Source organism: Podarcis filfolensis, assembly GCF_964270895.1.
Source record: "Podarcis filfolensis genome assembly, chromosome: 7".
NCBI lineage: Eukaryota > Metazoa > Chordata > Lepidosauria > Squamata > Lacertidae > Podarcis > Podarcis filfolensis.
This window is the reverse complement of record NC_139603.1, coordinates 74,725,077-74,752,805: the sequence shown is the minus strand read 5'-3', so window position 1 is coordinate 74,752,805 and position 27,729 is coordinate 74,725,077. Positions and strand designations below refer to the sequence as shown.

Sequence of the window (27,729 nt, the reverse complement as noted above, 5' to 3'; positions counted from 1 at the left end):
ACCTTCCCGCCGGAGCGGTACCTATTTATCTACTTGCACTTTGATGTGCTTTCGAACTGCTAGGTTGGCAGGAGCAGGGACCAAGCAACGGGAGCTCACCCAGTCATGGGGATTCGAACCGCCGACCTTCTGGTCGGCAAGTCCTAGGCTCTGTGGTTTAACCCACAGCGCCACTCTACAATTCCCTAATTCCTGTCATTTCTTAATAAAGATGTGCTTGGAGTCTTTCTGAGTAAAATAACAAACAGGACTCCTGTGCATCTCAAAAAAAAAATCTTGCACATGCTCAACACGCACACATCAAATCCTCCAATATGCAATAATGTTTTGCAAAATGCATTTCTTTTTCTTTCGGAGAACAGTAACCAAACCAAGAAATACCATATACTGTACTAGAAACACACACAAACTAGAGCGCCTCCTCCCAGGTCAATATGTGCGCATGCGCCACACTCAAGCCGCTAGCCTTCCCCACTTCCCTCACACGCTGGCCTCTACGACGGCCCCGCCCCACTATCGGTCTCTCCTACAAGCTTCCGCACCTCATTGGCCAACGTCAACCCTGCGACTGGCGCCTGCGCAAGCCTCGGCCTGTTAGCGCCGCGAGGCTCGTGCGCGCAGGCGCTCTGGGGCCCGCTCTCACTCCCCCGCCCTTCAATCTCTCTCTCTCTGTGTCTCTCCCCCCTCCCTCCATTTTTTTTTAACGGTAAACATCCTGCCGATTTTTAAACGCCTGGTTTGGGCGGCAGGAAGGGGAGCGGCCGCCATCTTGTTTGTTTGAGTGTCTCGCGGAAGGGGGGGTGAGGGGGAGACGCGAGGAAAGGGGCAGCGGCGGCGGCGGCGGGTGGCCACCCTCACCCCAGCGCTCATCCGTGGGGCCCGCTGCCCTCGGCGGCCGCGCAGGAATCGAGGTAAGGGGCCGGAGGCGGGCGGGGAGGGCCGTCAACCCTGCTGGGAACGGGGAAGAGGCCTAGGCTCGGGCCCAGGTAGGTGCCCGTGTGAGGAGAAACCGCTGCCGCTGAGGGAACCGCCTGGCTTAGCCGGGAAAGAGCCGCTGAGGGCCGAGAGGAGGGAGGCGGCCTTGGCTGCCTTTCGGCCTCCGCCTGACGGGGGAACAAGCCCGCCTTCGCCTCCGACGTCGCCGCAGCGTGTTCGGAGAGGCTCGGCAGGGAAGGAGGAAGCTTTTCCCCGTCTCTGCCCCTCGAGTCTTTTTCGCCCCGGGCTCGGCGCGCGCCTCGTTTGCCCCGTTTCCTCGAAGGCGGCGGGCGCCGTTGTTTCGAAGAAGAAGCCCCTTGCGCGGCGCAAACGGTTGCAAAAGGAGGTCTCGAGCCGCAGAAAATTGGGTTGTGTGTTTTGGGTTTTTTTTTTTGTCTTCCCTATGGTCTACTTAAAAGAAAAAGGAAAAAATTACTACGATCCAGTCGCCCCCCCCCCCATGGAAGATAGGACAAGGCTCGCAACATACGGACGGATTGCTTGCAGATTTTGCCTGGACAAGTGTAAAGATATTTTGAAAGCGTTTATTAAATATATATATCTGTATAACTTCCTGTAGCTATCTATCCATCTCAGCTTATAAAAAAACCATATATGTATTTGGGTAATAACTAAGTAACACTTAGTTACTTAGACTAAGTAACAGTTACTTAGACTGGCATATATGCAATTGTTGTTTGCACGTAGTGATATAATATATCCCCCCCGCTTTCCTCTTCATGTGCTTTTTTTTAAAAAAATGTTCATTTAAGTGAAAAATCGAAAGGCTGCAATCCAGTCAACTCCGTTGATCATGTCTGAGTAAATAGGTATAGGGCTGTGCTGGAAACTTTTTGTCCATAGTGGCGTTAACTGGTGTATGTTTTTGATTCTCCTGCGTTTTGTCCAGCATTGTAATATTATGATTCCTTTCATTGTAAAAAAAGGGGGGGTGGCCTCACGCAGTACAGGTCCACAGGTTGAATTTACTGTTGGCGCTTAAGAGGGTGAGAGATTAATTGATGCCTGGGAAAAGAAGGACCGTGACAGCTGGAGGGTCTGCTATCAGGTGGCTCAGCTTCCTAAAATGTTTGGATTGTGTGGGAGCGATTGGGAGACAGACCAAGGCCATGGGAATCTCATGCGTGTTTCCAGGGTTGAGTGATTTCCTCAGCTGGTATCTCATGGCAAGGCACAGTCATCTGTTAAACTTGTAATTTCAGGATGAGGAGGATTCTTGCATATATGAATTTACAGAAGAGTTAGAATGTCCAGGCAGTGTGGTGTATTGGCGAGTGTGTTAGATTGTGACCTGAGAGACCAGGGTTCAGATCCCTACTCAGCTATGAAGCTTGCTGGGTGATCTTGGGCCAGTCACCATCTCTTAGCCTAACCTACCTCCCAGGGTTGCTGTAAGGATGAAGTGGGGAGAACCAACAGTGTAAGAAACTGAGATATGAAAGCTAGGAGCAAAATGGCACCTTAAGCCTAGGTTATGGGCGCAACAACAGAATGTCTAGGTATGCTTTTTTTCTAACAAGAATACAAAGCTGAAAATGAATGAACTGCAGCTAAAATATTCTGTTCATTTTTCACATGGTCTAGTCCTTTGCCCACCTGCTAATATTCTTAAGAGGGTCTCTTTTCCAAACTTCAGAGAATAGCTGAAAGTGGGGAGGCAGAAAAACTTCCTTCTTTCCTTACACTCTGCAGTTTTAATCTGAAATCTTAGTGTCCTCAGAGCTCAGAAACTGCTTACACTAATGAAATTCGCTTTTTGTAAAATATGCCTAGAACAGTGGGAGTTTCGAACACTGAGAACCATGTACACCACCTTGAGCTTCTTGGAAGATTAAGGTGGTATATAAATTAAACAAACTAACACACAAACATTTCCCAATAAAGGAGAAGTGTTGACAAACATTCTTGGTCACTGGCAGTGGAGAGAACTTGCATCTGGAAGGACAAGTAATGTCAAAGGTCATTTAAGTCAAATTCCTGTGGTGCCAGAATTTCAGGCTTGTTGAATGCTTTATTATTAGGATTACAGCAGGCTTCATAGTTTTCATCCCACTATTGCAGTGCCAGAGATCCTCTTCCCATCTTGAAGACATGAAAGTAGGAGTTTATGGATAGCATTCACTGAAGCAGCAAAGCATGCCCAGCTGTGGATTTAGTAATCTTTTTCTGAAAAGTACCTAACATGATAGTAATCCTTATTGGGTCACAGAGGTGGAATAACTGTAAATCAGTGGCTGGCAACTATTATTTGAATGGAGTTCTTAATTGCATGAGGTTTTTCCTAAGGGGAACACCTGATTTTTCTCAGCCAGAGGATATGTACTAGGGAGAAGATTGTGGTTGCTTTACTCCTAGTTGTTTTATTGCTGTCCTGCACAATGCTGGCTTATGTCATTTGAACCCAAACTTTTGGTTTAGCTCTCTAGTCAAACATAAGTTATAATAAAGTTTGTCTGAGAGTTCACAGGATGCGGTTGGTTTCAGATAGCTAAACCATGAGCCCAGATTGAAATGACACACTAAACCAAACTATGGCTTCACTCAGTGTAGTAGCAAAATGATAAGGAAAAGCAAAATGGCTTCAATCTCTCTTGGAGTTCGTTTGTTTATGCTAAGTCATGGTTTGGCTTAGTGTGATGTGTGAATGAGGCATAATAATTTCAGTATTCCTAAAGAGTAGTGTTTGTGTGTAGTTCATATAAACATATTAATGTTTTCTGGGTATAAAGCCTCTTGTGTTCCATTCACACTTCAATCAGTGTGTGGAGAGAGACAGAATCACACCCACCGATTTCCATCTATGTATGTTTAGTAGATTAGGATGGACTTCATATATAGGCACAGCTGTACATGCAGTTGGAAACTACTAGTTTTCCTGATCCCAAGTACAAACCATACATAAAACATGTTTTCACCATGTGCTCAATATAGCAAATGGAGAGCAGTCAGCCGATGAAGTGAGGGAGGATCAGTGGCTAAAATCTCACTCCCACACTTTGGTAGAATGTGTACAGAATATGAGAAGAGGGCTACTGTTATTGAGGGGAAAGTTTATATCTGGTTGTTGTTGAAAATTCTCTCTGCTGCTCCCAGTTGCTGGAAGGGAACAAGTCCTGGGGTTGATAGTGTTGCTATTGCTGTCACAGTAATGAGAGTTTGTCTATAACATGCAGTTAAGAAAAGTGGAGCAAGCAAGTGAAATCATAGTAATATTGGTATTTTGGGGGCTAGCAGATGCAGTTGCAGACTAGTTGCTGTAAATTGTTTGACTTCATGAAATGTGCATTGTATTTCAAGGCTTGCAGTTAACTACATAGTTTGCAGAAGGCTTGCAAAAGGGAGAATAATATGGACTCATACTGAAGCTTTCAAATGTATTTCTTCATACTGGGTTAGGGAAACAGTTCTGGAGGTTCAAACTAATTAATATTCTTGCTGTACTTGTTACCTGATTGTTGTTGTGCTACTGGAATGAAAGTAATATAATAACTGAAGCAGAAAGATCTCAATTCTGCTTTTTGTCTCTACAACTGAGAGGTTCTGGTATTTTAGCATAGTGCCTTGAAGTTTGTTTGTGGGGCATCACATGGCTTGTTTCATGAGGAAACAAGCTTAAGGAACTACTTGATGCAACCTGCTACCTGACAATCCTGTGCACAGTAGTGCTCCAAATTCATGGTTGGTATATGGCAGTGTTGGCCAAACTTGGGTCTCCAGCTGTTTTGGGACTATAATTCCCATCATCCCTGACCACTGGTCCTGTTAGCTAGGGATGATGGGAGTTGTAGTCCAAAAACATATGGAGACCAAAGTTTGGCCTGGTGTGGTGTTTCTAGAGAGCATGTTCCCAGGTGTCATGTCTCATAACCCTATTGTACAAAGGTACAAAGTGGCCCTTATATAGGTAAATCCATGGCGGCTTTTGCTGCTAAACAGAAAACATCTATACCTCTACAAAATAACTTGCAAGAATTAATCTGTTTCCTTTTTGTTGCATGATATTTATTTACTTGTATTTCTTTACAGGCTGTGGCATAGACAGTTGGCACAATGTTCTACGCTCACTTTGTTCTGAGCAAGCGAGGGCCGCTAGCCAAAATCTGGCTGGCGGCCCATTGGGATAAGAAGCTAACCAAAGCCCATGTGTTTGAATGCAATTTGGAGAGCAGTGTGGAAAGCATCATTTCACCTAAGGTATTACAAAAGTAATAGCATTTTGTTTAGAGATAATAGGATTCTGTGTTTTTCATGTGCTATCAGAAGTGTTGATATAAAAATGTGCATTCATTCAGTTGCTGCTTCATTGAACTTGGCATTAACTGCTTTGCTATATCAGACCAACATACACTTAGTCCAGTGTCTTGTTTCCAGTTGTAACCAGGCAGGTGCTTCTGGGCACTCAGTTTAGGGCATGAATGACATGTGTCATTCTCTTTTCATTTGCCCACAGCACCTGGCATTCAGAGGTATATTTGCTTCAACAAAGAGATATCATTTATCTATCATGACTAGGAATTGTTGTAGACCTCCTATATGCAGAATGAGAAACTGATCCTACATGCAGGATGAAGTTTAGTTCATACTTGCTTTGAATCTCATCTATGCTTGTGTTGATTACTTTACTGTTGATGTTCTGTGTTCACAACCTACATTGCTTTAATTAACTGCCTATTGTCTTTAATAAAATATACCAGGTACTATATTATCCAGGCAAGATGGCATCATGTAAACTGGCTATTTTAGCTAATTATTCTCGTAATTCATTGTTCAGGTACTGATCCTCTTCTGGATGCTTCTGCAGCAAGTTTTTTTGTCAGTCTTTCTGAAATACATATTGCTAAAAATAGTAATAGAACTTCTTTGATATTAAAGCCACATAAATTTACAAGCCCAAGTTTGTGGATACCAGTTTAAGTAATTTGTGGTACATCAATAGTTGAATTGGTGAATGGGTAGAATTCATGCTCAGCCAGGTTACAGAAAGTAATCCCTACCTGCATGCTGGAAAATGATCATTAGTCATCATTGACACTGTGTGTGACTATTTGCATGTACAAACAAACAAAAATATTGGTGAAGTTTGTACTGAATTTCTAAGAGAAACATCATAACATGGTTTTGGAGATCCAGGAAGGATAGTCTTGCAAAGTACTTCTCGAAGTTATCAATATTTTTGACAGCAAAAAGAAGTTCCAACTTGTGTGCTTGAGGAGTTATCTTTATCCAAAAAAAATTGTTTCTCCATCAGATATGATTGACTGCTGCATACTAACTATAAGTAAATTTTCAGGTGAAGATGGCTCTTCGGACTTCAGGACATCTTTTACTGGGAGTCGTTAGAATTTATCACAGGAAAGCTAAATATCTCCTTGCAGATTGTAATGAAGCATTCATTAAGATCAAGATGGCTTTCCGTCCAGGTATTTGCTGCATAATTGCTATTCACAAAGTTACTGCTCTTACATAAAGAGCAAATTGCTCTGTAATTTAGTACAGGCAATGACTGATTTTATGTGTGCTTCATATGGGCACGACTGCGCATTGTGGCGACCTTGAAGTGGCCAAAAAAAGGGGATGGATCGGGCTTATGTGTGGTCTGCTGTCGTGCATGATGACCTGGAGTGAAGCCCCCATGCAAATTGGGGGTTGCTTGTATTACAGCAGCATTTACTTGTTTTACACATTTTTCACTTTTCATAGCCTGTTTAAATTTGCCTTCCTTTCCATGCTTAAGTAGGAGTAAGGCCTATTGCATATTGGAATATTTTATAAGTAGGATTGTTTCCTAAGTTATTACCCAGTGAAATTCTCCAGAGGCATATTTATTTAGGTGCTCATCTTGTTGCTACAAATACGTTGCCACACAAATAACTCAGTGGGCTCGTAGAGTTACAGGAGGTTTCATGTGGAACCTTTAAAGACCCAATAGTGTGTGAGCACATGATGCGTCACCATAACAGAAAATACTACTTAAAGAGCAGGTTTTATTTCATTTGATGGAATAGTTCATTGGCTAAAAAGACTCCTGCCACAATAAATTCCATGTGCCAAGATGGTTGTTTCTTGTTTAAAAGTATCACCTTACGAATTTTATAACACTTCTTTTTCAGGTGTGGTTGATTTGCCGGAGGAAAATAGAGAAGCTGCATACAATGCTATCACCTTACCTGAAGAATTCCATGATTTTGACCAACCCTTGCCAGATTTAGAGTAAGCTGCTTTGTCTTCTGCTGGTTGCTAGAACTGTTATCCATGAGAATGTATGGTTGTTGATATTTTCTCATATTCCTCCAATTGTGTTATGTGTAAGCACTTGAACCCTGTAAGACACACAGATGCCTCAGCTAAGACTGCTTTGTGGGAGGCTGACCACATGCCAAATTCTGAATGTACTACAGTGCATGTGGTTCATTTGTCTTTTAAATTGTATAGTTGGATAGCTACCACGTTTCTAAACCTGCTGTAATGATACAAACTGTTGAATGCATAGTGCTTTTTGTACCCAGGCTACTTTCAGAATGTATCCTTGTAGCATTCTTGTATATTCCTTATTTTATGGTACCAATATTTTAACTAAAATCTTTCAAACATTTAAATAATTGTGTCTGAAGACACTTGTAACTACTTTTAAAAACATAAGTTGATCAGAAAAGTAAGTCTCTTTGTAGTACTAATTTGGTAAACCTGGTCTGTAATTAAGCTTTACTAGTTATTATTTGTGTTTTGAGATGGTTTCAAACTGAAGATCTTTCTCTTTTTTTGTTCTTTCAAAGTGATATTGATGTGGCTCAGCAATTCAGTTTAAATCAAAGCAGAGTGGAAGAAATTACAATGAGAGAAGAAGTGGGAAACATCAGTATCCTTCAGGATAACGACTTTGGTAAAGTATAACTTTTGTTCTTAAATGTATATGTGGCAATTGTACTACAGTTTTACATAAAGTTACAACAGAAGCAGTTAGTATAGTGTTGTGGTAGTTTGCTCGGCTCTGTCTTCCCTTAGCTGGAAAAAAGAAAGAAAACTTATTGACTATTTTAGACCAGTAGAGAAAGCTGACCAGGTTTAGGCCTCATTGGAGTAAGTAGACGAAAGTCACCTAGAACAAAATGGACCCAAGAACGCAATGATCTGTCCAACAACCTTAAACACAAATCCAGACTGATTGTGATCAAGGTAACTCAAGAAAGGCTTTTTCAAGCACATTTTGCAATGGCTTTAGCAACAAGCTGGAATATGATAATTAAGCCTCTGGAAACAAAAATGATTTAGTTTGGAATACACCTTGATGACATGGCTACCTGTGCCTCAGAGGTGCTTGACATTGGCTTGCAAAAAAATGAACTAATGTTTCTCAGAAAAGAGAACAAGGTTATAAAAGAAAAGCTTGAAGAAATGGAAAACAGAAGTAAGCTGGAAATACCCGCTTTTGCTTGATTCTGGAGTGAGCAGAGGGTCATTTCCCTTCCATGGCTACTTTTATTGCTGTTTGGTTGATTTCCATCATTTCTGATTTTGAAAGCTTGGTCATGAACGTTGAGTCTCTCGGAGCACTTACTGCCAAACTGAAAGGTGCTGCTCCTTCCAGGGACATTCTTGAGATTTAGCAAAACGTTAAAACCTGACAGATGACCATTCAATCTCTGCTTAAAAACCTCCAAGGAAGGAGAGCCCACAACCTCCTGAAGAGGGAGTCCACTGCACTGTCAAGCGACTCTTACTTTCAGAAAGTTCTTCTTGATGTTTAGTCAGTCATTAGGAGCGTCAGCACGATGTGCCTGCATTATGCTGATGATACTCGGCTTTGTTTCTCCATAACATCTGAATCAGGAAAGGCCCTGCAGTCCCTCAGCCATTGCCTGGACACAGTGGTGCAATGGATGAGGAAAAACAAGCTAAGCTTGGATCCTGGTGAGATGGAGGCACTGAACCTCCAGTGACAGCTGGTTCCAGGAGCACCCCCAAATTGCTAACCTCTTCAGTGGCTAGAAGTGCCTTTTACCAGCTGCAACTGGTTTGACATTGCTGGACCACGAAAACCTTGCCACAGTAGTTCATGTCTTCTTGTGTTGGTTACTTCAAGACTGGATTATCCCACTTGATCCAGAAGCTGCAGTTGGTGCAGAATACTGCAGCACAATTGTTGACAGGAATGAGGCCTTGACAGCATATAATACCTGTGCTGAAGGAACTCAACTGCTGGGTCCAGTTTATGAGATTGCCTTACGCCACATGTGCCCACTTGATTGCTTCGATCGGTGGAATCGTCACTACTAAAAGTGCCACATAATACCCATTCCACATTTGTAAGAATGCTACCATTTACTGTGTCAGCAGCTATACTTTGAAACTCCCTGCCTGTTGAGATCAAGCAGGACGTCTGCTAAAAGCATCATTGATTAGACAAGTTCACCTAGATGTTTAGAAAGTTGAGGTGGCTTTATATCAGTTTTAGTATTTTAACTTTTGTGTATATATATAGGTATGGCGGTAAACAAACTTCTTTGAGGGTTTTTTCTACAATCAAGTGGTATATACATTTAATGAAATAAATAAATAAAATAAAACCACTAGCTTAAAAATAGTATCCTTAAATGCAAAAGCCATGGGAGGCATTATTAAACCTAAAAGAATTACCGTCTATGTTAAGGACATTAGCCCGCAAACTGTAATGTTGCAAAAAATACATAAATATTAAAAGCTCATTTCTGTTGCCATAAAGAATCCACTGACCAATTTCAACACCATATTAAGAGTATTTATGCCATTCAGTAGCAGTAGGATTAAAATTAGAAGTAGAGGATTTTATAAATTGTAGCATAATAATATTGTATTAGCAGTTAAGGGTCTTTTTCAATGTCACTTGCATTTATGATGACTGCTTTTATAACAGGTGATTTTGGAATGGATGATCGTGAAATGATGAGAGAAGATAGTGCATTTGCGGATGACATGTTGGATAGTACTAGTGCTTCCAACCTTCTGCTGGAACCTGAGCAGAGCACCAGTCACCTTAATGAGAAATCTAATCACTTGGAGTATGAAGATCAGTACAAAGATGACAATTTTGGAGAGGGAAATGATGGTGGCATCCTGGGTATGTTGGTAATTCATATGTCACCCTACATAATTTAAGGGGTCCAACCTTGTGTGAATTTTGTTTTAAAGAGAATATAGTATATAAATCTTAAAGCTTGTTTGAACGTCTTGGCAGCATCACTTACTTATCCAATCCCTGAGGTTCAGATTCACTGTTTTCAAAACATAGAACTCGTGTTTATGAGACAGGACCCTACTCCTAGTTGAGGAAATACTACTGTAGAAGACAGGCTAGCTACTGAGTGGGGTTATTGGACAGTGGCACCAGTAACTAATAGGAACATGTTTTCTGGGTTGTATGGGGATCAACTGTCCTGATGTATCCTTCTATGTATTCTTTCTGTCTTAAAGTTCAGGGACATTCTCCCCCTTGCATACATGCCATTCTTTCCTAGGCAATATTAAAAATGGATGGCTGTGGTGAATAGGGAATTTGGTTTAAAATACTGAAGATAAAGGATTCAGGTTATGTATGTCATCTTGGAATGGAATTCCACAGGTGGATTCTTCAGTCCTTGCAAGCTGCTCTTGTATCATAGGCTAGCTCATGATATTGCTGCCTTTAAAAGTGTCTTTGCCACTCCCACCCCCCTTATTATGATTTTTATAAAAGTTTTTCATAATACAGTTAGATATAGAAAACTACTGTAAATTTAAAAAGACAAACAGCTGCAAAAGGAAAAGAAAGAAAGAAAGAAAGAAAGAAAGAAAGAAAGAAAGGAAAAAACAAGAACGTCTGATTTTTCCTTCTGCCAGTTACATAAAAAAAAATTATTTAAGTCCAAATGTCATTCATTTGCTTTTTCAACGAAAAGCCCAAATTATTTTTATTACTAATATCAGCTGTGTTTTTTCTTTAATGTCAACTTTACCTGTAGTAATTCCCACCACTATGCCACATTTTGGTACATGGCATGCGCCTTCAATCTTAACTCTTTGAGTTGCCCTTTCAGATGACAAACTTCTCAGCAACAATGAAGGAGGCATATTTGATGACCCACCTGCTCTTTCAGAAAGTGGAGTAATGATGCCTGAGCAACCTCCGCATGATGATATTGATGATGACGATAATGTCTCAAGTGAGTGTTTAAATTAGTGTTTTAAACCAAAAAAAATGGGCAGCGCTTCATAGACCTTCTGTTGAACTCATCTAGTCTGTACATCTTGTATGTTAATAAGCATCTTGACAGTAACTGAGAAAGCACTTCTTGCTAATGAGGCTGGAAACTAAAAGGAAGCCATATTTTAAGGGAAGGAATAATCTCCTCCACATGCAGCTGCTGGGTGACCTTGGGCTAGTCAAACTTCTTTGAAGTCTCTCAACCCCACTCACTTCACAGAGTGTTTGTTGTGGGGGAGGAAGGGAAAGGAGAATGTTAGCTGGCTTGAGACTCCTTAGGGTAGTGATAAAGCGGGATATCAAATCCAAACTCCTCCTCCTCCTCCTTCTTTTCTTCTTTTCTCTCCTCTCTCCCCTCACCCCCAGCAAACTGTGTCTGGTATTTCAAACCACTTGCTGAGGAACAATAATGCCAGAGGTCTATGGTCTATTGCCTTGTGTTCTGCTTATAGGCTTCCCAGCCTTTGGCCTGATCCAGCATGCCTTATATTTCTTCTTTTTTAGTATTGCACTAATGGAATAAAGGGCAAGGGTGACGGTTTGAGTTCAAAAAAGCCGCAAGTCAGGTCCATTGCTTGGCTTACTTGCCTTTTCCTTAATTTTAGGCCTCCTACACACACACACACACACACACACACACACACACACACACACCAATTATCCTATTCTAAGCACACTGCCTGAGTGTGTGGGAATGTGTTGAATGGTGTGTAATTATAAATGGATGGGCAGTGTGTGAAAATTGGAAATGGGTTGAATTGTGTGAACTTCTATGCTTTTAACCATTTATTAGGAAACTCAGTTTATCTCTTTGATTCGCAGTGGGTGGACCTGATAGTCCAGACTCAGTTGATCCGGTTGAACCATTGCCAACTATGACTGATCAGACAACACTGGTTCCAAATGAAGAAGAAGCTTTTGCTTTAGAGCCAATTGATATAACTGGTAAATGCTGGATTCTATTTTCACTTCTGTACTAGAATAATCTTGACTGAAGAATTTCCATGTTGGCCTTTTGTGTCAAAAACAGGAGCCTTGTGGCATATTAAAAACTAATTTATTTTGATATAAACATGGTGGATGCCTGGTTGACTTTACTGAGAGTGAAAAAAGCTGCTTTTATTTATTATTTTTAATTTCAAGTAACAAAACATACCATACCATCCTTTAATTAAACCTGCATACCCTGTGTATGTACTTACATACAGTTCACACAGGCAAACAAACAATACCAGCAGCTTGTGCTTGTTGACCTTGATAAAATACATCCTTTTTAGTCAGTGGTCAGGATTATGCTGATACTCAGTCCCTGGTGTATATGGTATTAACTGCGAGTGATACCTTAATACTATTTAGCGCCGACAAGTCTTAAGAGGAATCTTTTTTTTTTTTTTTAAGGTTTTATACTGTCCTACATCTGGGGAGGAGCTTCTAACGGAAGCTGCAGTTTCTTTGTGTGAATTTAGTTTCACTTTTCAGCGAGAGCGAGATGTGTCCACGTTCGGGAACTCCTGAGCAGCACAGTACTTGTAAAGAATGCTAAAGTTGTTAATGGTGTGACCTGATTCTAAGTATGACTATTTTTGCCGATTGAGTGGTGTTAACACATTACTTTTTTCTTGACCAGTTAAAGAAACAAAGGCAAAAAGGAAGAGAAAGCTGATTGTGGACAGCGTAAAAGAACTGGACAGCAAAACTATAAGAGCCCAACTCAGTGACTACTCTGATATTGTCACTACACTGGATTTGGCACCTCCTACTAAGAAGTTAATGATGTGGAAAGAGACTGGGGGTGTTGAAAAACTTTTCTCTCTTCCTGCTCAGCCTCTGTGGAATAACAGACTGTTGAAGGTAAACCAAACTTAGGGAAATATATTTTAAAATAACATGTAAAGGTAAAGGGATTCCTGACATTTAAGTTCAGTCACGAACGACTCTGGGGTTGCGGCGCTCATCTCGCTTTACAGGCGTTTGTCCGCTTCTGCAAACAGTTATTCCGGGTCATGTGGCCAGCATGACTAAGCCGCTGCTGGCAAAGCCAGAGCAGCGCACGGAAATGCCGTTTACCTTCCTGCCAGAGCAGTACCTATTGTATCTACTTGCACTGGTGTGCTTTCAAACTGGTAGGTTGGCAGGAGCTGGGACTGAACAACAGGAACTCACCCTGTTGCGGGGCCTCGAACTGCCGACCTTCCAATCGGCAAGCCCCAATAGTACAGTGGTTTAAACCACAGCACCACCCGCGTCCCTAAAAATAACAGTTATCCTAGGCTAAATACACCATAGCATATCATACATTGCAAATGGCAAGTTCATAAGAATTGTTTTTGTATTTAACTTTATATGTGCGTGCTTGCCATTTTGCTTAAAATCATTTTCATAAAATTTTGTATCTTTCTGGTCTTAATACTAAATCACCTGAAGTGGCTTGGCTGCAAAGGCTATTCAAAGTGCTGCTGTTCCACATGTAAGACTTAACCTTTGTTTGTTTTGCTTGTAGCTTTTCACTCGCTGTCTTACACCTCTTGTACCAGAAGATCTTAGAAAGAGGAGGAAAGGTGGGGAAGCTGATAACTTGGATGAGTTCCTGAAAGACTTTGAGAATCCAGAAGTGCCCAGAGAGGAACCGCAGCGCAGTGTTATTGGTTTGTGCTTCTTTAATGGCATCCTTCCTGACCTGTAGAGGCTTATTTAACTACGTCTAAAAACTTAATAATCTTAATGCTCAATTCTTGTAGCTGCTTTAGTGTATTGGGATCATCTAAGTTTAGAGCAAATCTAGTCATAAACAGGAAAATGTTGAGTATTAGTATTCTCCCCCCCCCCCCATAGAGTACATTAATCTGCAACACTCATGCTTAAAAAGTAAAATAAAAATAGAAAGGGCTACAAACTCCTAAATAACTTTTGAGTAAGGTAGTCATTTATCATTACTTCTATGCAATAGATGAACCCATCTTGGAAGAGCCAAGTCGTCTTCAGGAGTCCATCGTGGAAGGCAGCAGGACCAACTTGGATGAATCAGTCATGCCACCACCCCCACCTCAGACAGGTGTAAAGCGAAAGGTTGCACAAGTGGAACCAGAGCCTGTGCTACCCGTGAGTGACAATGTCCTTTTCTGCTTGCTGTTGACTCCCCAATGTTGTGCATAATTATATTGTGAGGCGAGTCTCTCTGTTCACTTTTAGGTTTTACTAGAACATAGGGAAGAAAATGACCTGTAAACTGTGCAAGGCTCGATGTGTCGAGGGCATTCAGAAGTAGAACTATGACTCTCATGTGGAATGTTACAGGAAATAAGTGTAAATTCAAAGTCTATGCTATGCTTGGCAGTATTTCAAACAATCTTCTCTGAATACTGCAGCAACCTGGGAGTAGCACTATCCTAATGCCCTCTGGAGCAGTTTTTGAAGATGAGCCATAGGGAGGGCTACAGGAGAGAAGAGAGGAGGAAGGAAGTTGTGTTGTAGAAGCAGAAGTCTGCTGCATCAGTGGAACAATAGTGTTGGATACTCCTCTTTTATAACTTGTTCTGCATTTGTAAGAACATTTATTGTGGCAGCATCTACACTTTGGAACGTGCTCCCTATTTAGATCAAGCAGGTGCCTTTACTGTACTCTTTTAGGCACTTGCTGAAAACATTTATGTTCCAGATGCGTAGTAAGTTGATTGTATCCTTAGTATTTTAACTTGTGTATGTTTTAAAATACAGTTGTAAATTTGTCTTGGTTTTCTTGTTTTACAGTCTTGTAAACTGCTTTGAGGTGTTTTTTTAAAAAAACAACAAACCCACAATCCAGTGATGTATACATTTTATGAAATAATAAATAAAATGGCTAGCTTAAAAGTAGTAACCTTAAATGTAAAAGGCATGGGAGCATTATTAAACATAAAAAAATACCACCTATGAGTCCACAAGCTGTAATGTTGCAAGAAATACATAAATATTAAAAGTTTACTCCTTTTGCTGTAAAGAAGGAAGCTTTCTCCACCAACTGATTTCAATACCATATTAAGAGTATGTCATAGCAGTATGACTACCATTGGAAGTGGAGTATTTCATATGAAATAAGTAAATAAATGACAACTTTGGCCATTGAGGAAAGATGTGAGCGAGAGTCATTGAAGAGATTTTAACAGAATGTGGATGCATTTATGCTTACTGCAGTATGATTATACAAAGCATTTGAAAGTTTTTCATTATGATATTATGTACTCAATAGTTATACAGTTACCTAGTTTCAGTTGTTATAACTTGAATGCTTCTCTCCTTAGTCTCAACCATTGCAACCGATAGAAATGCCCCCAGTGGAACTGCCTCCAGAAGAGACTCAAAACATCTGCCAGCTAATTCCAGAGCTAGAGCTCTTGCCTGAAAAGGAAAAAGAAAAGGAAAAGGAAAAGGAGGAAGAGGAGGAGGAAGAGGTAGGTACTGAGTTGTTATAACAGGGGTGCAACACTGGAGTTTCTATTGGCTGAGTTAATTCAATGGCCTTTAGAATTTTAATACATTTGTATGCTTGGATTTTTCCTACTTTGCCCCTGAAAAGGATTACATTTACTACTTTGTATATCTTCATTGCAGGGACGCGGGTGGCTCTGTGGTCTAAACCACAGAGCCTAGGGCTTGCCGATCAGAAGGTCGGCAGTTCGAATCCCCGCGATGGGGTGAGCTCCCATTGCTCGGTCCCTGCTCCTGACCAACTAGCAGTTAAAAAGCACGTCAAAGTGCAAGTAGATAAATAGGTACCACTCCGGCGGGAAGGTAATTGGCGTTTCCGTGTGCTGCTCTGGTTCGCCAGAAGCAGCTTAGTCATGTTGGCCACATGACCCGGAAGCTGTACGCCGGCTCCCTCGGCCAATAAAACGAGATGAACACCGCAACCCCAGAGTCGGCCACGACTGGACCTAATGGTCAGGGGTCCCTTTACCTTTACTATAGCTTCATTGCAGAATTAAGCAGGCAGAAACAGGATTTTGTATATTTCTTTACCTGGATCTCTTATTACTTGTTGCTTCTACAGATACAGAAAAATGCTGAAGCTTTACAATCATGTGTTTGGCTGCATTTGTATGCATGAGCTGATGATCTCTCAGCTGGGTTTGAGTAACTGTTGTTTCTCGTTCTAAATGGTATATTTGAACCCATTTAAGTCCCTTGTCAACCACTAATTTTGCTGGAAGGCCAGGATCTTCCTTGTGTCTCTTCTACCTCTCCCCCTCATGTAAATTTGCATCTAGTGATATGTTTGAGGAACATGAAACAGGAAGAGGTATAGAATCATAGAACTGTACTTGGAAGGGACCCTGAGAGTCATCTAGTTCAACCTCTTGCAATGTTTCTCATACCTCTGGGCTTGCAGTTGCCAGGCCAGTTAGTAAGTTAAAATGTGGGCAGATGTTTAAACAATTTGATCTATAAAAAGCTTGTGGTGATGATGATGATAATAATAATAATAATTTATTTATTTATACCCCACCCATCTGGCTGGGTTTCCCCAGCCACTCTGGGCAGCTTCCAACAAAAGATTAAAAATACATTAAAACATCAGTCATTAAAAACTTCCATAAACAGGGCTAAACAGTAGTAGTCTGCAGTCCCATGATCAGTGAGAGTAAGTTCTATTGAGCTCAGTGGATTTACTTCTCAGTAGAGTAGATTGTGCTGCTAATAGGACACTTGAAAAACTCATCAGGTAGACACACCAAGGAAATTTCTTGTTGTTTTAAAATAATAGAGAAGTAGAAATTAGAAACTATGTAAATAGTTTTACATAGAAAAGTTGAAAGAGTAGGCATGACCACTATTCAGAAACATCACAAACCCTATCACTTTTTTCTGTAAAAGTTACATTTGTTCCTTTGAGCAGTTCTTTATTTAATTTTAGCAGTGGTACAAATTATTAATAAACCATTCTGAAACAGAAGGTACAAAAAATCTGGTATATGAACATTTTGCAGTTATTGACTGAATTCAAAGAAGTCTCTTAATCATTTTCTTTAACAATATTTATATGATAGCATGGTAAAAATACTTTAAGATCTTAGGATTTATAGTTGTGTGTACTTCAACATTGCCTAAAATAAAAAGAAACATGAAGTTCTTGTAATGATTTTCAGAGAGATTTTCAAATGTACTTCAATCAAACTAGTTATGGAGATAGCTCTTTTGTACATGGTCTTAGCATGAGATTCCTGCAAAGATGAACTAGATATCAGAATTGCTTTTTGCATATGTATTGCATAGAACTAGGTATATCCCAGTTACATCTTACAAAAGTGTTGGCACAGATTGAATGAACTAAAATATAGAGATAATTCCATGGTGAATTGATGAGTAAAGACTGCTCAGGATTAGGAATGTTGTCCCTTAGCTTTTAAAGGGAGGAAGGCACTTGTATGCAATGCAATTCATTTGTAGATGGGTGCAGCATCATATCATAAGTTGCTCATTGTACTCTTGTTTATCCTAAATCTACAGGCAGTGAATTTTATTCTGCTGTTGTACGGTTCATGCATGTAACCATAATCCATTATGGTTTCTTCATGTGCCTTTTCTTTTGTGCCCTGAGCTTTAAAGTCAAGTCAATCTGGCCTTTTAGAATAGCAGAAAAGCATCATTTTAATGGACTATCTAGCCCTATCTAAAATGTGATTGGTTGCAGGAGGAAGATGGTACAGGTGGTGACCAGGATCAAGAGGAAAGACGGTGGAACAAAAGAACTCAACAAATGCTTCATGGTCTTCAGGTATGAAATGGTTTCAGTAGTAAATGAAGAGTTCTTCTGAGCGTGGCTTTTTTAACAGAGAGTACATACCTGAGCTTCCCCACACAGTCAAGCCAGGAAGCTGACGTGTAGGACACAAATGCAACAAGCTCTTCCCATAATTGCTGTCTAATAGCTGGTGTTGTAGGAAACTTAGTATGCAGTGGGGATCCCGTGACTTACAGATTTTAGGATCTAGCAATTCAAACTCTCTGTGCTCTTTTCTAAAACCCTAAGATTCCCTAATAAGCAGGGGATTGTTCCATTCCACATATAGTAAAGCCTCTACATAATTTGAAGCTCATGCTAATTATGCTAACGTAACTGTGTTAGTATGCACTCATGTACAGGGTGGAAGTAGCACTTTCACAATCAGATACTTTTTCTGTTTTACTATTAAATATTTTATAATCTCGCCCTTGGCTGCTTGGGTTTTTGCTTGATCAGGTTTTGGTTCTGTACTTATTGGGTGGGGTCCACACATCTTGACTGGCTATGATAGCCGGAGATTGCATCTCTGCATCAGTCTTCATCTGAGGTAGAGGGGCGGGGTCTTGGCTGTTACATGTGCCCAGTTTTGACTGCTGTGGCATGTCTTCACCCTCATCCCTTCCTTCAAGCTGGAGGTGTTGGTAGTATTGCATTTGCTAAATTGGGAGAGGCTCAGAAAGCAGCAAAATTTCTACTTTTGCTTTCTAAGATTAAATACATGGTTAGGAAGAGTCTCTAGCATTTTCAGGCTTCAGAGAATGACACATGGTCTTAGAAGAATAAGATATGGGCTTGCCAGTGATGTTCTAGTAGGTTCAATTGTGGTCCAGTAGTAAATGTTTAGATTAAGCTCAGAAGTAATTATAACGCTGTTTTCTGTTTTCAGAGAGCTCTTGCCAAGACTGGAGCAGAATCCATCAGTTTGCTTGAGCTGTGTAGGAATACAAACCGCAAACAAGCAGCAGCAAAATTCTACAGTTTCTTGGTACTAAAAAAGCAGCAAGCTATTGAGCTGACACAGGAAGAACCGTATAGTGACATCATTGCTACTCCTGGTCCCAGATTCCATATTATTTGAATGTTTTATTTGGCTTGCTGTATAGTTAGCATCATTAGTACTTACACATTGCCCAATGTGTAGGGCCTACAAAAGAAGAAAACTAGAGTCCATTGTCCTGTACAGTCATTTACTTTTGTGTTTTGTGTTTTTTTTTTCTATTACATTTTACCACTTTTGCATTTCTAGTAACTTCTGCACTGGGTGACTTGAGTTCCAGTTGCAGAGATGAGAGAAAGTGACTCAAGGACCTAATAAAGAGTGTTTCTAAAACAAATCAAAACAGATGTGTGCAATATTGGTGCATGTAACTATGACTAATACATTGTTTTACAATTATCTGCTTAGTAAGCTAGAATGCTACTCCAGAAGACCCAAAATGGCCAACCCTATTGTCTCATTACAGGTTTTTGCCAAACATGCTTAAAATGTGGTCTCTTTTCCTCATGGTAGTGAATTCTTCCTGCCCCACATTTCTTTCAGTGTTTTATTATCATCTTCCTACTTCTGATGGTGTTCTTGGAGCTGCCAATATGAATGTTAGTGCCTGGCAGGAATATTTGCTGTGCCATGGTATCTTTAGAATAGAGTTTAAGCAGCTCCGGGGCTAAATGTAAATGGGTGTCCTTGAAAAATATTATTTAAGTGCAAGAGACAATACATTTCTGGCATTGGATTTTACATTCCATCTCAGTGTGGTCCATTTCTGATAGCTAGCTGCAAGGATGGGGTAGTTCTGCTGTAAAGCACCAACTGCAATAAAGGGTTTTGTTTTTTTACTTGTTGATTTGAAAATTATTGAGAATTTTAAAGGCTTTTGAGAAATGCCATAATTCTGAATTACAGGCAATTTAATTTAGGTATGCTGGTAGCTAGAAGGGTCTCAGTTTGAGCATGCTACTTTTATTTTTCCTTTTCCTTTTTTGTTTTCTTTTCTTTTTACAAATGTGGCACACCACTGACCCTGAAACAACAGCAAGCTACATATGTATATTTTAGAGGCAGGAGAAACTTGCATTTATTGAACATAATCTTGTTGTGTAATAAGTATTAATAGATCTCCAGTGACCTTTACAGTTTTTGTAACAGTGTATTTCACAATAATGCACACTCCTGGAATACTGAGCGGATTTACAAATAAACTCTGATTTGATTTTACTACTTATTATCAGGAGCAGGCCATACCAGAAATCATGTGACTATGTTGATGGAGACATCAACATTTTTTTTAAGGTGGGGCAAAATTACTAAAGTTTCTGACTTTAAATGTTGGCACTTTTGTGAAATGATTCTCTTCTGGAACTAAGATTTCAGTGTATACCCAAGTGTAAAATTATGTGAATGTTTAAAAATTTGCAACATGTTTTCATAATCCTTGAGAAAGTTAACTATATAAAATAGTTACTGCAGCTTTATTTTTGACATGATGTGCCTGTACAACCATGGTTTCCCCCCTTTGTACAAAGAGACATTGTAGATAACTTGAATGTTTAATTATAGAGGTCATTAGTTTCTTGTTAAACTTTGTTAGTCTGTTTTTGTTGCTTTTCAAGGTTAATATTCTTGAAAATAGTTGCTGTTATGTATAACTTTTCTAATAAAAGTTGTGTTATAAGCTATTGCATACTGATGCCCTTTCTCTGTGTCGATTGTATTTCTGGCTTCAGAGATGTCTTCCGATCTGCATGACAAAGCAGCCCTCCAGATCCCTGTTTTCCCCATCCTGTTGCAGCCTTCTGTGAGCTATTCCACACTGCTGAAGGTTGAATGGACCATCAGGGTCAGCTTTTTGGGGATGTTGGAGTTTGAAGCTAGACTGGTCCCAACCCAATGTGTCTATTGTGTGCTGTGCCCCTATTCTGGGTTCCAGCCAGCCATGCTCATTTCCAATATACTCTATTCCCCTAGTTTTCTGTTTGTCTCCCCACCCCAAAATCAGTCAGCAATCTTGAGTCGAAACAAAATTAAAAAATTCCTTCCAGTAGCACCTTAGAGACCAACTAAACTTGTTATTGGTATGAGCTTTCGTGTGCATGCACACAAAATACCAATAACAAACTTAGTTGGTCTCTAAGGTGCTACTGGAAGGATTTTTAAAATTTTGTTTCGACTACGGCAGACCAATATGGCCACCTACCTGAATCTGAGTTGAGTGAGTCATTGTCCTAAATAAGTTTTATTTCTTTATTGTGCTCATCTCCCCCTTCACTAGTTTATTTGTACCTTTGCAACCTGCTGATACCTCCCTGTTGTATGTGATGTTGTGATGACATCTTGGCTGCATAAGATCAGAGCTCTTCTGCATCAGACTAACACACTCCCCCCATGACCAACCAGGTGTCTCTGTGAAGCCCGCAGACAGTGAATGAATGTAAGAGCCTTTGGTTGTGGTACCCAGCCTGCACCAGCAGGGTTTCACTGGCTCAGTGGGTCCTCGCCATGTGCACACACCTCCCAAATCTGCTTTGGAGGGTCCCCCCCAACCTCGAGCTGATTTCGAGGGCACACGAAGGCCCTGAGGACAGGAGAGGAAGAGGAGGTTCTGCATGCACAAAAAGCCCCATGTGCCATCAGAGTTGCCCCATTGCATCTGAACCAATGTGCTGCCAACTGCAAGGGGAGCATCGCCAGGAAGGGGGCCATAGCCAAACAGCAAAGAAGAAATGCATCCAAACCCAACAAACAAGTTGGGATGTGAGTGTTATAAGTAAAAAAACCCTCCTTTTCCTTTATAGGGTTCCCAAGAACCCATATAGAGTCCTTTTGTAGGTTCTGTATCGGTAGGAGAAAATAACAGAGACCAACCAGAGAATATTGAGAAGCAAAGCAGCTAGTAAGTCTGATCTTTATTGACTGTTACAACAGGGTGCTCCCCCACCCGCAGGGGAGAGGAGGAGGACCCAGAACAAGGTGTGCCCGCCGTTAAATAGACATTTTAAATTGCCCGCCCTGGAGTCCAAGACCACCCCCAGAAACATACATCACAGGAAGAAAAAATTACCCACTTTCCTCATGCCGTGGATAATTTTACAAACCTCAATTATATACGTACCACCACTCCTCTTAAATGCAGGTTTTTCTAAACTAAAATGCTCAAATGATATGAATTTTAATCATCATCATCATCTTTCCTTACAGGGGAAAATGCTGCAGCCTGATCATTTTTGCATCCCCCAACTTTTGTACCTTTTCTGGATGTTAAGAGATATATTTATGAGCCTTAAAAATATGCATCCTGGGCTCCATATGAGCAAAGCATCTTGAATATCAAACTATTTCTGATGTTTATGCTCTGATGCTTATGTCACTGTCCTCACAAGAGAGGGGCAGTTTTCAGAAAAGAGCCCTGGGAGTGAGGGGCAACCCCCAGGAAAATGACCATAAAATGCCGATTGCTCATTATTTGAACTATTCTGTACCACCACCACCCCAATGTGGATCAGAGAGCACTCCTTACTGCGGCATTTTGCTACAGATCCCACTCAGCCTTGCTGCTGAGATTCCAAAAGTTGAAGCAACTGTTTGCACAAGTCTGTTTCTAGGCTGCTGTATCTCGTTTTTCTAAATGTCAACCTAACGGCAGAAGGGATTTTGTTAAGAAATAAGTGCTCTGCATCCTCTGTAGAACCTGCCCCCCCTTTAAAAACAGAAAACAAACCTTAGATGCTTCTCTAAAAGCTATTTAAGAAGGCAGATTATGTTGTCTTGATGCCTTACGGAGCTTAAAACGAGTTGAGGAAACCTTGGGACCTGTGAGCACTAAATTACAGCATCTGTCAGGAGCAATCGTCTGCTTGCAGAGGCAGCTTGCTCTTTCTGAGCCAAGCTGCAGTGTGATGGTTTAGGGATGCTACTGTCAGCTGTGGCCCACTGTTATATGCAACTACATAGAGCGTCTGGCTAGCCTTGCAGAAGTACTGGAAACGACACAAAAAATTTGGAAACGTGCATCATTTGGAATCAAGACCTGCTGAAGCTTAAAGCTGCCTTATTTCACTTTGAATAAATACCTGACGCAAAGTAGAAAATGGTGCCTCATCGGGGCAGGTTGTGGCAATTCTATCCGGGTTTTGTCCATTTGCTGTTTAGGAAACTGTCAGCAAACATTTGTACTCTGTGTGAAGATACGTGCATCCACTGTGTGTAGCTTTCCCCTTGCCAAAAGCTTTCCATGTTGGGAGCATTGTGTGTTGTGATCCGTCTGTCTCAAGAGACAATGAAGTGTGCCTCTGGGGCTGAAGATAAATGGCTGTGTTAGCCAGCATCAAAGTGGATTCCATACTGGATTCCACACTGCTCTAGTGGGCCTCCCCAGCCCTCATGGAAGATTTTCAGAGGGCAAAAGGACTATAGTGGATGGGTAGGGGGAATAAGGGACACGGATGGTGCTGTGGGTTAAACCTAGGACTTGCCGATCAGAAGCTCGGCGGTTCGAATTCCTGCAACAGGGTGAGCTCCCGTTGCTGAGTCCCAGCTCCTGCCAACCTAGCAGTTCGAAAGCACGTCAAAGTGCAAGTAGATAAATAGGTACCACTCCGGTGGGAAGGGAAACGGCATTTCCGTGCGCTGCTCTGGTTCTCCAGAAGTGGCTTAGTCATGCTGGCCACATGACCCAGAAGCTGTACGCCGGCTCCCTCGGCCAATAAAGCGAGATGAGCGCCGCAACCCCAGAGTCAGTCATGACTGGACCTAATGGTCAGGGGTCCCTTTACCTTTAGGGGGAATAAACAAGAATCAGGTTTCCATCTTGTGTGAGCAGAGGTGCTGTCCATAGTAATCAACTCCTAGGGTTTGTGGCGTCTTCGAGCCCCCCACCCCGGCCATTGATGGCCATTGTCATTCAAATGGTGTGAGTGCAACATGTCATGTGATCAGTTATTCAGGGCGGTGCTTACCTAGGCCGCCCAATATTTTATTCAAGTTGGCACCCCTGTCAGTAGCTACATACAAGGAAAATCCAAATAAATTTGTCTGCTCCCAAGTCTAACTGCATTCAAAGGGGATTACTCCTAGGGCTTGCCGATCAGAAGGTCAGCAGTTCGAATCCCTACAACAGGGTGAGCTCCCGTTGCTCGGTCCCTGCTCCTGCCCACCTAGCAGTTCGAAAGCATGTCAAGTGCAAGTAAATAAATAGGTATCACTCCGGCGGGAAGGTAAACGGAGTTTCCATACACTGCTCTGGTTTGCCAGAAGCGGCTTAGTAATGCTAGCCACATGACCTGGAAGCTGTCTGCGGACAAATGCCGGCACCCTCGGCCTATAGAGCGAGATGAGCACGCAACTCCAGAGTCGTCCACGACTGGGCCTAATGGTCAGGGATACCTTTACCTTTACCTAGGTATAGGATTGCAGCCTTAGAATTAAATGAATCCTAATCAGTTTTCCAAAGAGCTCGCTCTTGGCCCAGGTTGCTTAGCGCTTGTTAAGATGCAGAAAAAGAAACTAGAGAAGAACATCTTTCCAAGCTGTTATTTTGGTCCAAAGGAATGGAATATTGATCTGACCACTTGATTTAAGAATATACGAGCCGACTGCAGCTACAACTGCCAAGAGCTTGCGGTTGAAACAATGGGAAACATTGATGTTTCTACACAGTGTAAGAAACTGAAGGCATCAACTTTAGTCCTTTGTATTGTGTGGCTGTTCAAAAAGCAGAACCCCTTTACATTAAGCCTTGTGACAATGGCTTCTCCAAGATCACAGCTGGCTTCTGTGACCTAACTGTGCAAAAGCAGGATGTGGATAAAGAACAGGTGCAAGGGCACAGTGTGGCAAATAACGGATGTGGCGTTTCACCTCGCCGACGTCGCGCGGGTGCAGCAACTTGGGCTCATACAGTTGCTCTGGGCAGTGTTTTCCAAAGTTAAGGTGCAAGTGGCGATGAGGGCTTGCCTCAAACCATAGTGCGATTACAAGGTGCTCACAGCCACAGAACTCTAAGCTAGCCCACAGGCTCTTTTGAACCACAGTGAGATGATCCATTTCACGAAGGGGTGATTCTATGCGGCGAGCATGGCGCTACCTCGGTTTTTGCATCTAGTTCATTTTGTGTCACATCGCCTTAAGGCAGAATTCTTTACAGCAGAGCCCATTTACATAGCCAGCTGCCAGGCACCAATCACACAGCTACAAAGATTAGAGAAATAAGTGACGTATTATCATTATTTATTAAATGTGTATACTGCCCTTCAGCCAAAGGTCCCAGGAAGGTTCACAACAGAACTAGTTTCAAGTGTGAACTTATATCAGCAGGGCCAAGAATGTTTTCTCCCTCCCACAGCTGTAATGTTACAAGCAAGGATTGCTTCCACCCATACCAACTGGGGCAAGTATTGCGATCCATTTTGGAGACTGCTTGGGCTACACTTGCCAACAGAAGTATGGAAGGTGGTTATGGAAGATAGGACCCTTTGTGCTTAAAATCTGGAAGAGCCTTCCTCCTGGATAGATCTACCAAGTCTCATCACTTAACTACAGGCAGCATAGGCAGTTTTTAAGCAGCTAAAACTGCAATTCTACAATCTATTTACCAGGGCACAAGCCCATTTTAACTCAATGGGGCTGTATAATAATACAGTGGTGCCTCGCAAGACGAAATTAATTCATTCCGCAAGTTTTTTCTTCTTGCGAGTTTTTCTTCTTGCGAAGCACGGTTTCCCATAGGAATGCATTGAAAATCAATTAATGCGTTCCTATGGAGACCGCTTGCCAGGCTGGCGGTGCGGAGAAGGGCTTTTCTCCCCACCGCAAGCCTTCAGGACAGGTACGGGAACAGAGGGGAAGGCACGCAGCGCTTCTCCTCTGTTCCCCGGGCTTGCGGTGGGAGGAGGGTTTTTCCTCCCCACCGCCAACATTCAGAACAGCATTCTGAATGTTGGCGGTGGGAAGGAAAACCCTCCTCCCACCGCAAGTCTTCAGGACAGCCATCCGAAGGCTGGCGCGGGGAGGTCTCTCCGCCCCACCGCCAGCCTTCGGAGGAGGTCCGAGGACAGTGGGGAAGACGCGCTGCGCTTCCCCGCTGTCCTGGAGATTTCCCTATGGGCTTTCGTCTTGCGAAGGAAGCCCATAGGGAAATTCGTCTTGCAAAGCGCATCGAAAAACAGAAAACCCTTTCGTCTAGCGGGTTTTTCGTCTTGCGGGGCACCACTGTAATAATTATTTATACCCCGCCCACCTGGCAGAGTTTCCTCAGCCACTCTGGGCGGCTCACAATCGAGTGTTAAAAACAATACAGCATTAAATATTAAAAACTTCCCTAAACAGGGCTGCCTTCAGATGTCTTTTAAAGATAAGATAGCTGCTTATTTCCTTCACATCTGAAGGGAGGGCATTCCACAGGGCGGGTGCCACTACCGAGAAGGCCCTCTGCCTGGTTCCCTGTAACCTCACTTCTCACAATGAGGGAACCGCTAGAAGGCCCTTGGCGTTGGATCTCAGTGTCCGGACTGAACGATGGGGGTGGAGACGCTCCTTCAGGTATACAGGACCGAGGCCATTTAGGGCTTTAAAGGTCAGCACCAACACTTTAAATTATGCTTGGAAACGTACTGGGAGCCAATGCAGATCTCTTAGGACCAGTGTTATGTGGTCCCGGCGGCCACTCCCAGTCACCAGTCTAACTGCCGCATTCTGGATTAATTGCAGTTTCCAAGTCACCTTCCAAGGTAGCCCCAAGCAGAGCACATTGCAGTAGTCCAAGCAAGAGATAACTAGAGCATGCACCACTCTGGCGAGACAATCTGCGGTCAGGTAGGGTCTCAGCCTGCGTACCAGATGGAGCTGGTAGACAGCCGCCCTGGACACAGAATTTACCTGAACCTCCATGGACAGCTATGAGTCCAAAATGACTCCCAGGCTGAGCACCTGGTCCTTCAGGGGTAGTTACCCCATTCAGGACCAGGGAGTCCCCCACACCCGCCCACCCCGTGTCCCCCCAAAACAGTACTTCTGGCTTGTCAGGATTCAACCTTAGCTCTAGTTGCTGACCATGATTTAGGATGGCTACAACTTTTAACTGAAGCGGTCCTGATCCATAAACAACTCCCCACTCCAACCCAAAATCTACCTGCTCCAAACTTCTCATTCTTTCAGCATTTACTGTACCCTTGTAATCATTTCAGTATTTGCCTTTTTCAACCTTCTGAAGTAATTAATACCATGGATCATGTCCAGACCGTGGACACCCCATTAATCACACACCCCTCCTTTTCTTTTTTGGCTGAGAGTCCAAGTGATATGTATAGAATTTTCCAAAGATTATCATATGGCTCCAGGATTTGTCATTCCGCACTACAAATAGGTCTTTCGGGAAAATTGCTCAGTCCCCAGTGGGCAGGAACCTGACCGAATTGGAGCCAGCTAATAGGGAAAGATAAAGGATTTCCAGCGAAAGGTTTTATCCATTTCAGATCTTGCAATTAAACAAACTGGATATGGAATGGGATTACGTTTTAACTCCTTGGGGTTACATTTGATAATGCACTGAAAATTAATCTTCAGTGGCAGAAATAAATTGAATGCTTCAAAGGGCTTCTACTTTAAACAAAGACATTACAGAAGTAGCTATTACTCAATATAATGAAAATATAAAAAGAGTTAAATGTGGGTTTTACTCTCCTAACCACTTTTGAAAACACACTCTTGAATCTGGTTTTGTACTAGAACATTTTTGAATTCACCAGCAACTAACTGCAGTTAGCT

At 42.0% G+C, this 27,729-nt stretch overlaps 1 protein-coding gene and 1 long non-coding RNA gene across 2 annotated transcripts in view; one reads left to right on the top strand and one right to left on the bottom strand.

Moving 5' to 3' along the window:
- The window catches only part of LOC310766293, a 120,457-nt gene that overhangs the window by 15,863 nt on the left and 76,865 nt on the right, over positions 1-27,729 (bottom strand). The window lies entirely within an intron of this gene.
- On the top strand, positions 576-20,659 carry RAD21 (RAD21 cohesin complex component). The gene is made up of 14 exons (XM_083622067.1): positions 576-911; positions 5,023-5,190; positions 6,287-6,416; positions 7,107-7,206; positions 7,770-7,876; positions 9,887-10,090; positions 11,046-11,171; positions 12,035-12,157; positions 12,840-13,063; positions 13,713-13,857; positions 14,160-14,311; positions 15,490-15,639; positions 17,880-17,963; positions 18,859-20,659. Exons 2-14 carry the CDS (start codon positions 5,047-5,049, stop codon positions 19,048-19,050), a joined length of 1,881 nt encoding a protein of 626 aa, XP_083478193.1. The 5' UTR covers positions 576-911; positions 5,023-5,046; the 3' UTR covers positions 19,051-20,659.

What these genes read in the sequence shown, in the direction of transcription:
- RAD21 (XM_083622067.1), top strand. Translation starts at nt 5,047, where the DNA reads ATGTTCTACGCTCACTTTGTTCTGAGCAAGCGAGGGCCGCTAGCCAAA. An exon ending in AAAGCATCATTTCACCTAAG is followed by an intron (nt 5,191 to 6,286) that starts GTATTACAAAAG and finishes GTAAATTTTCAG; the next exon opens with GTGAAGATGGCTCTTCGGAC. An exon ending in AACCAGAGCCTGTGCTACCC is followed by an intron (nt 14,312 to 15,489) that starts GTGAGTGACAAT and finishes TTCTCTCCTTAG; the next exon opens with TCTCAACCATTGCAACCGAT.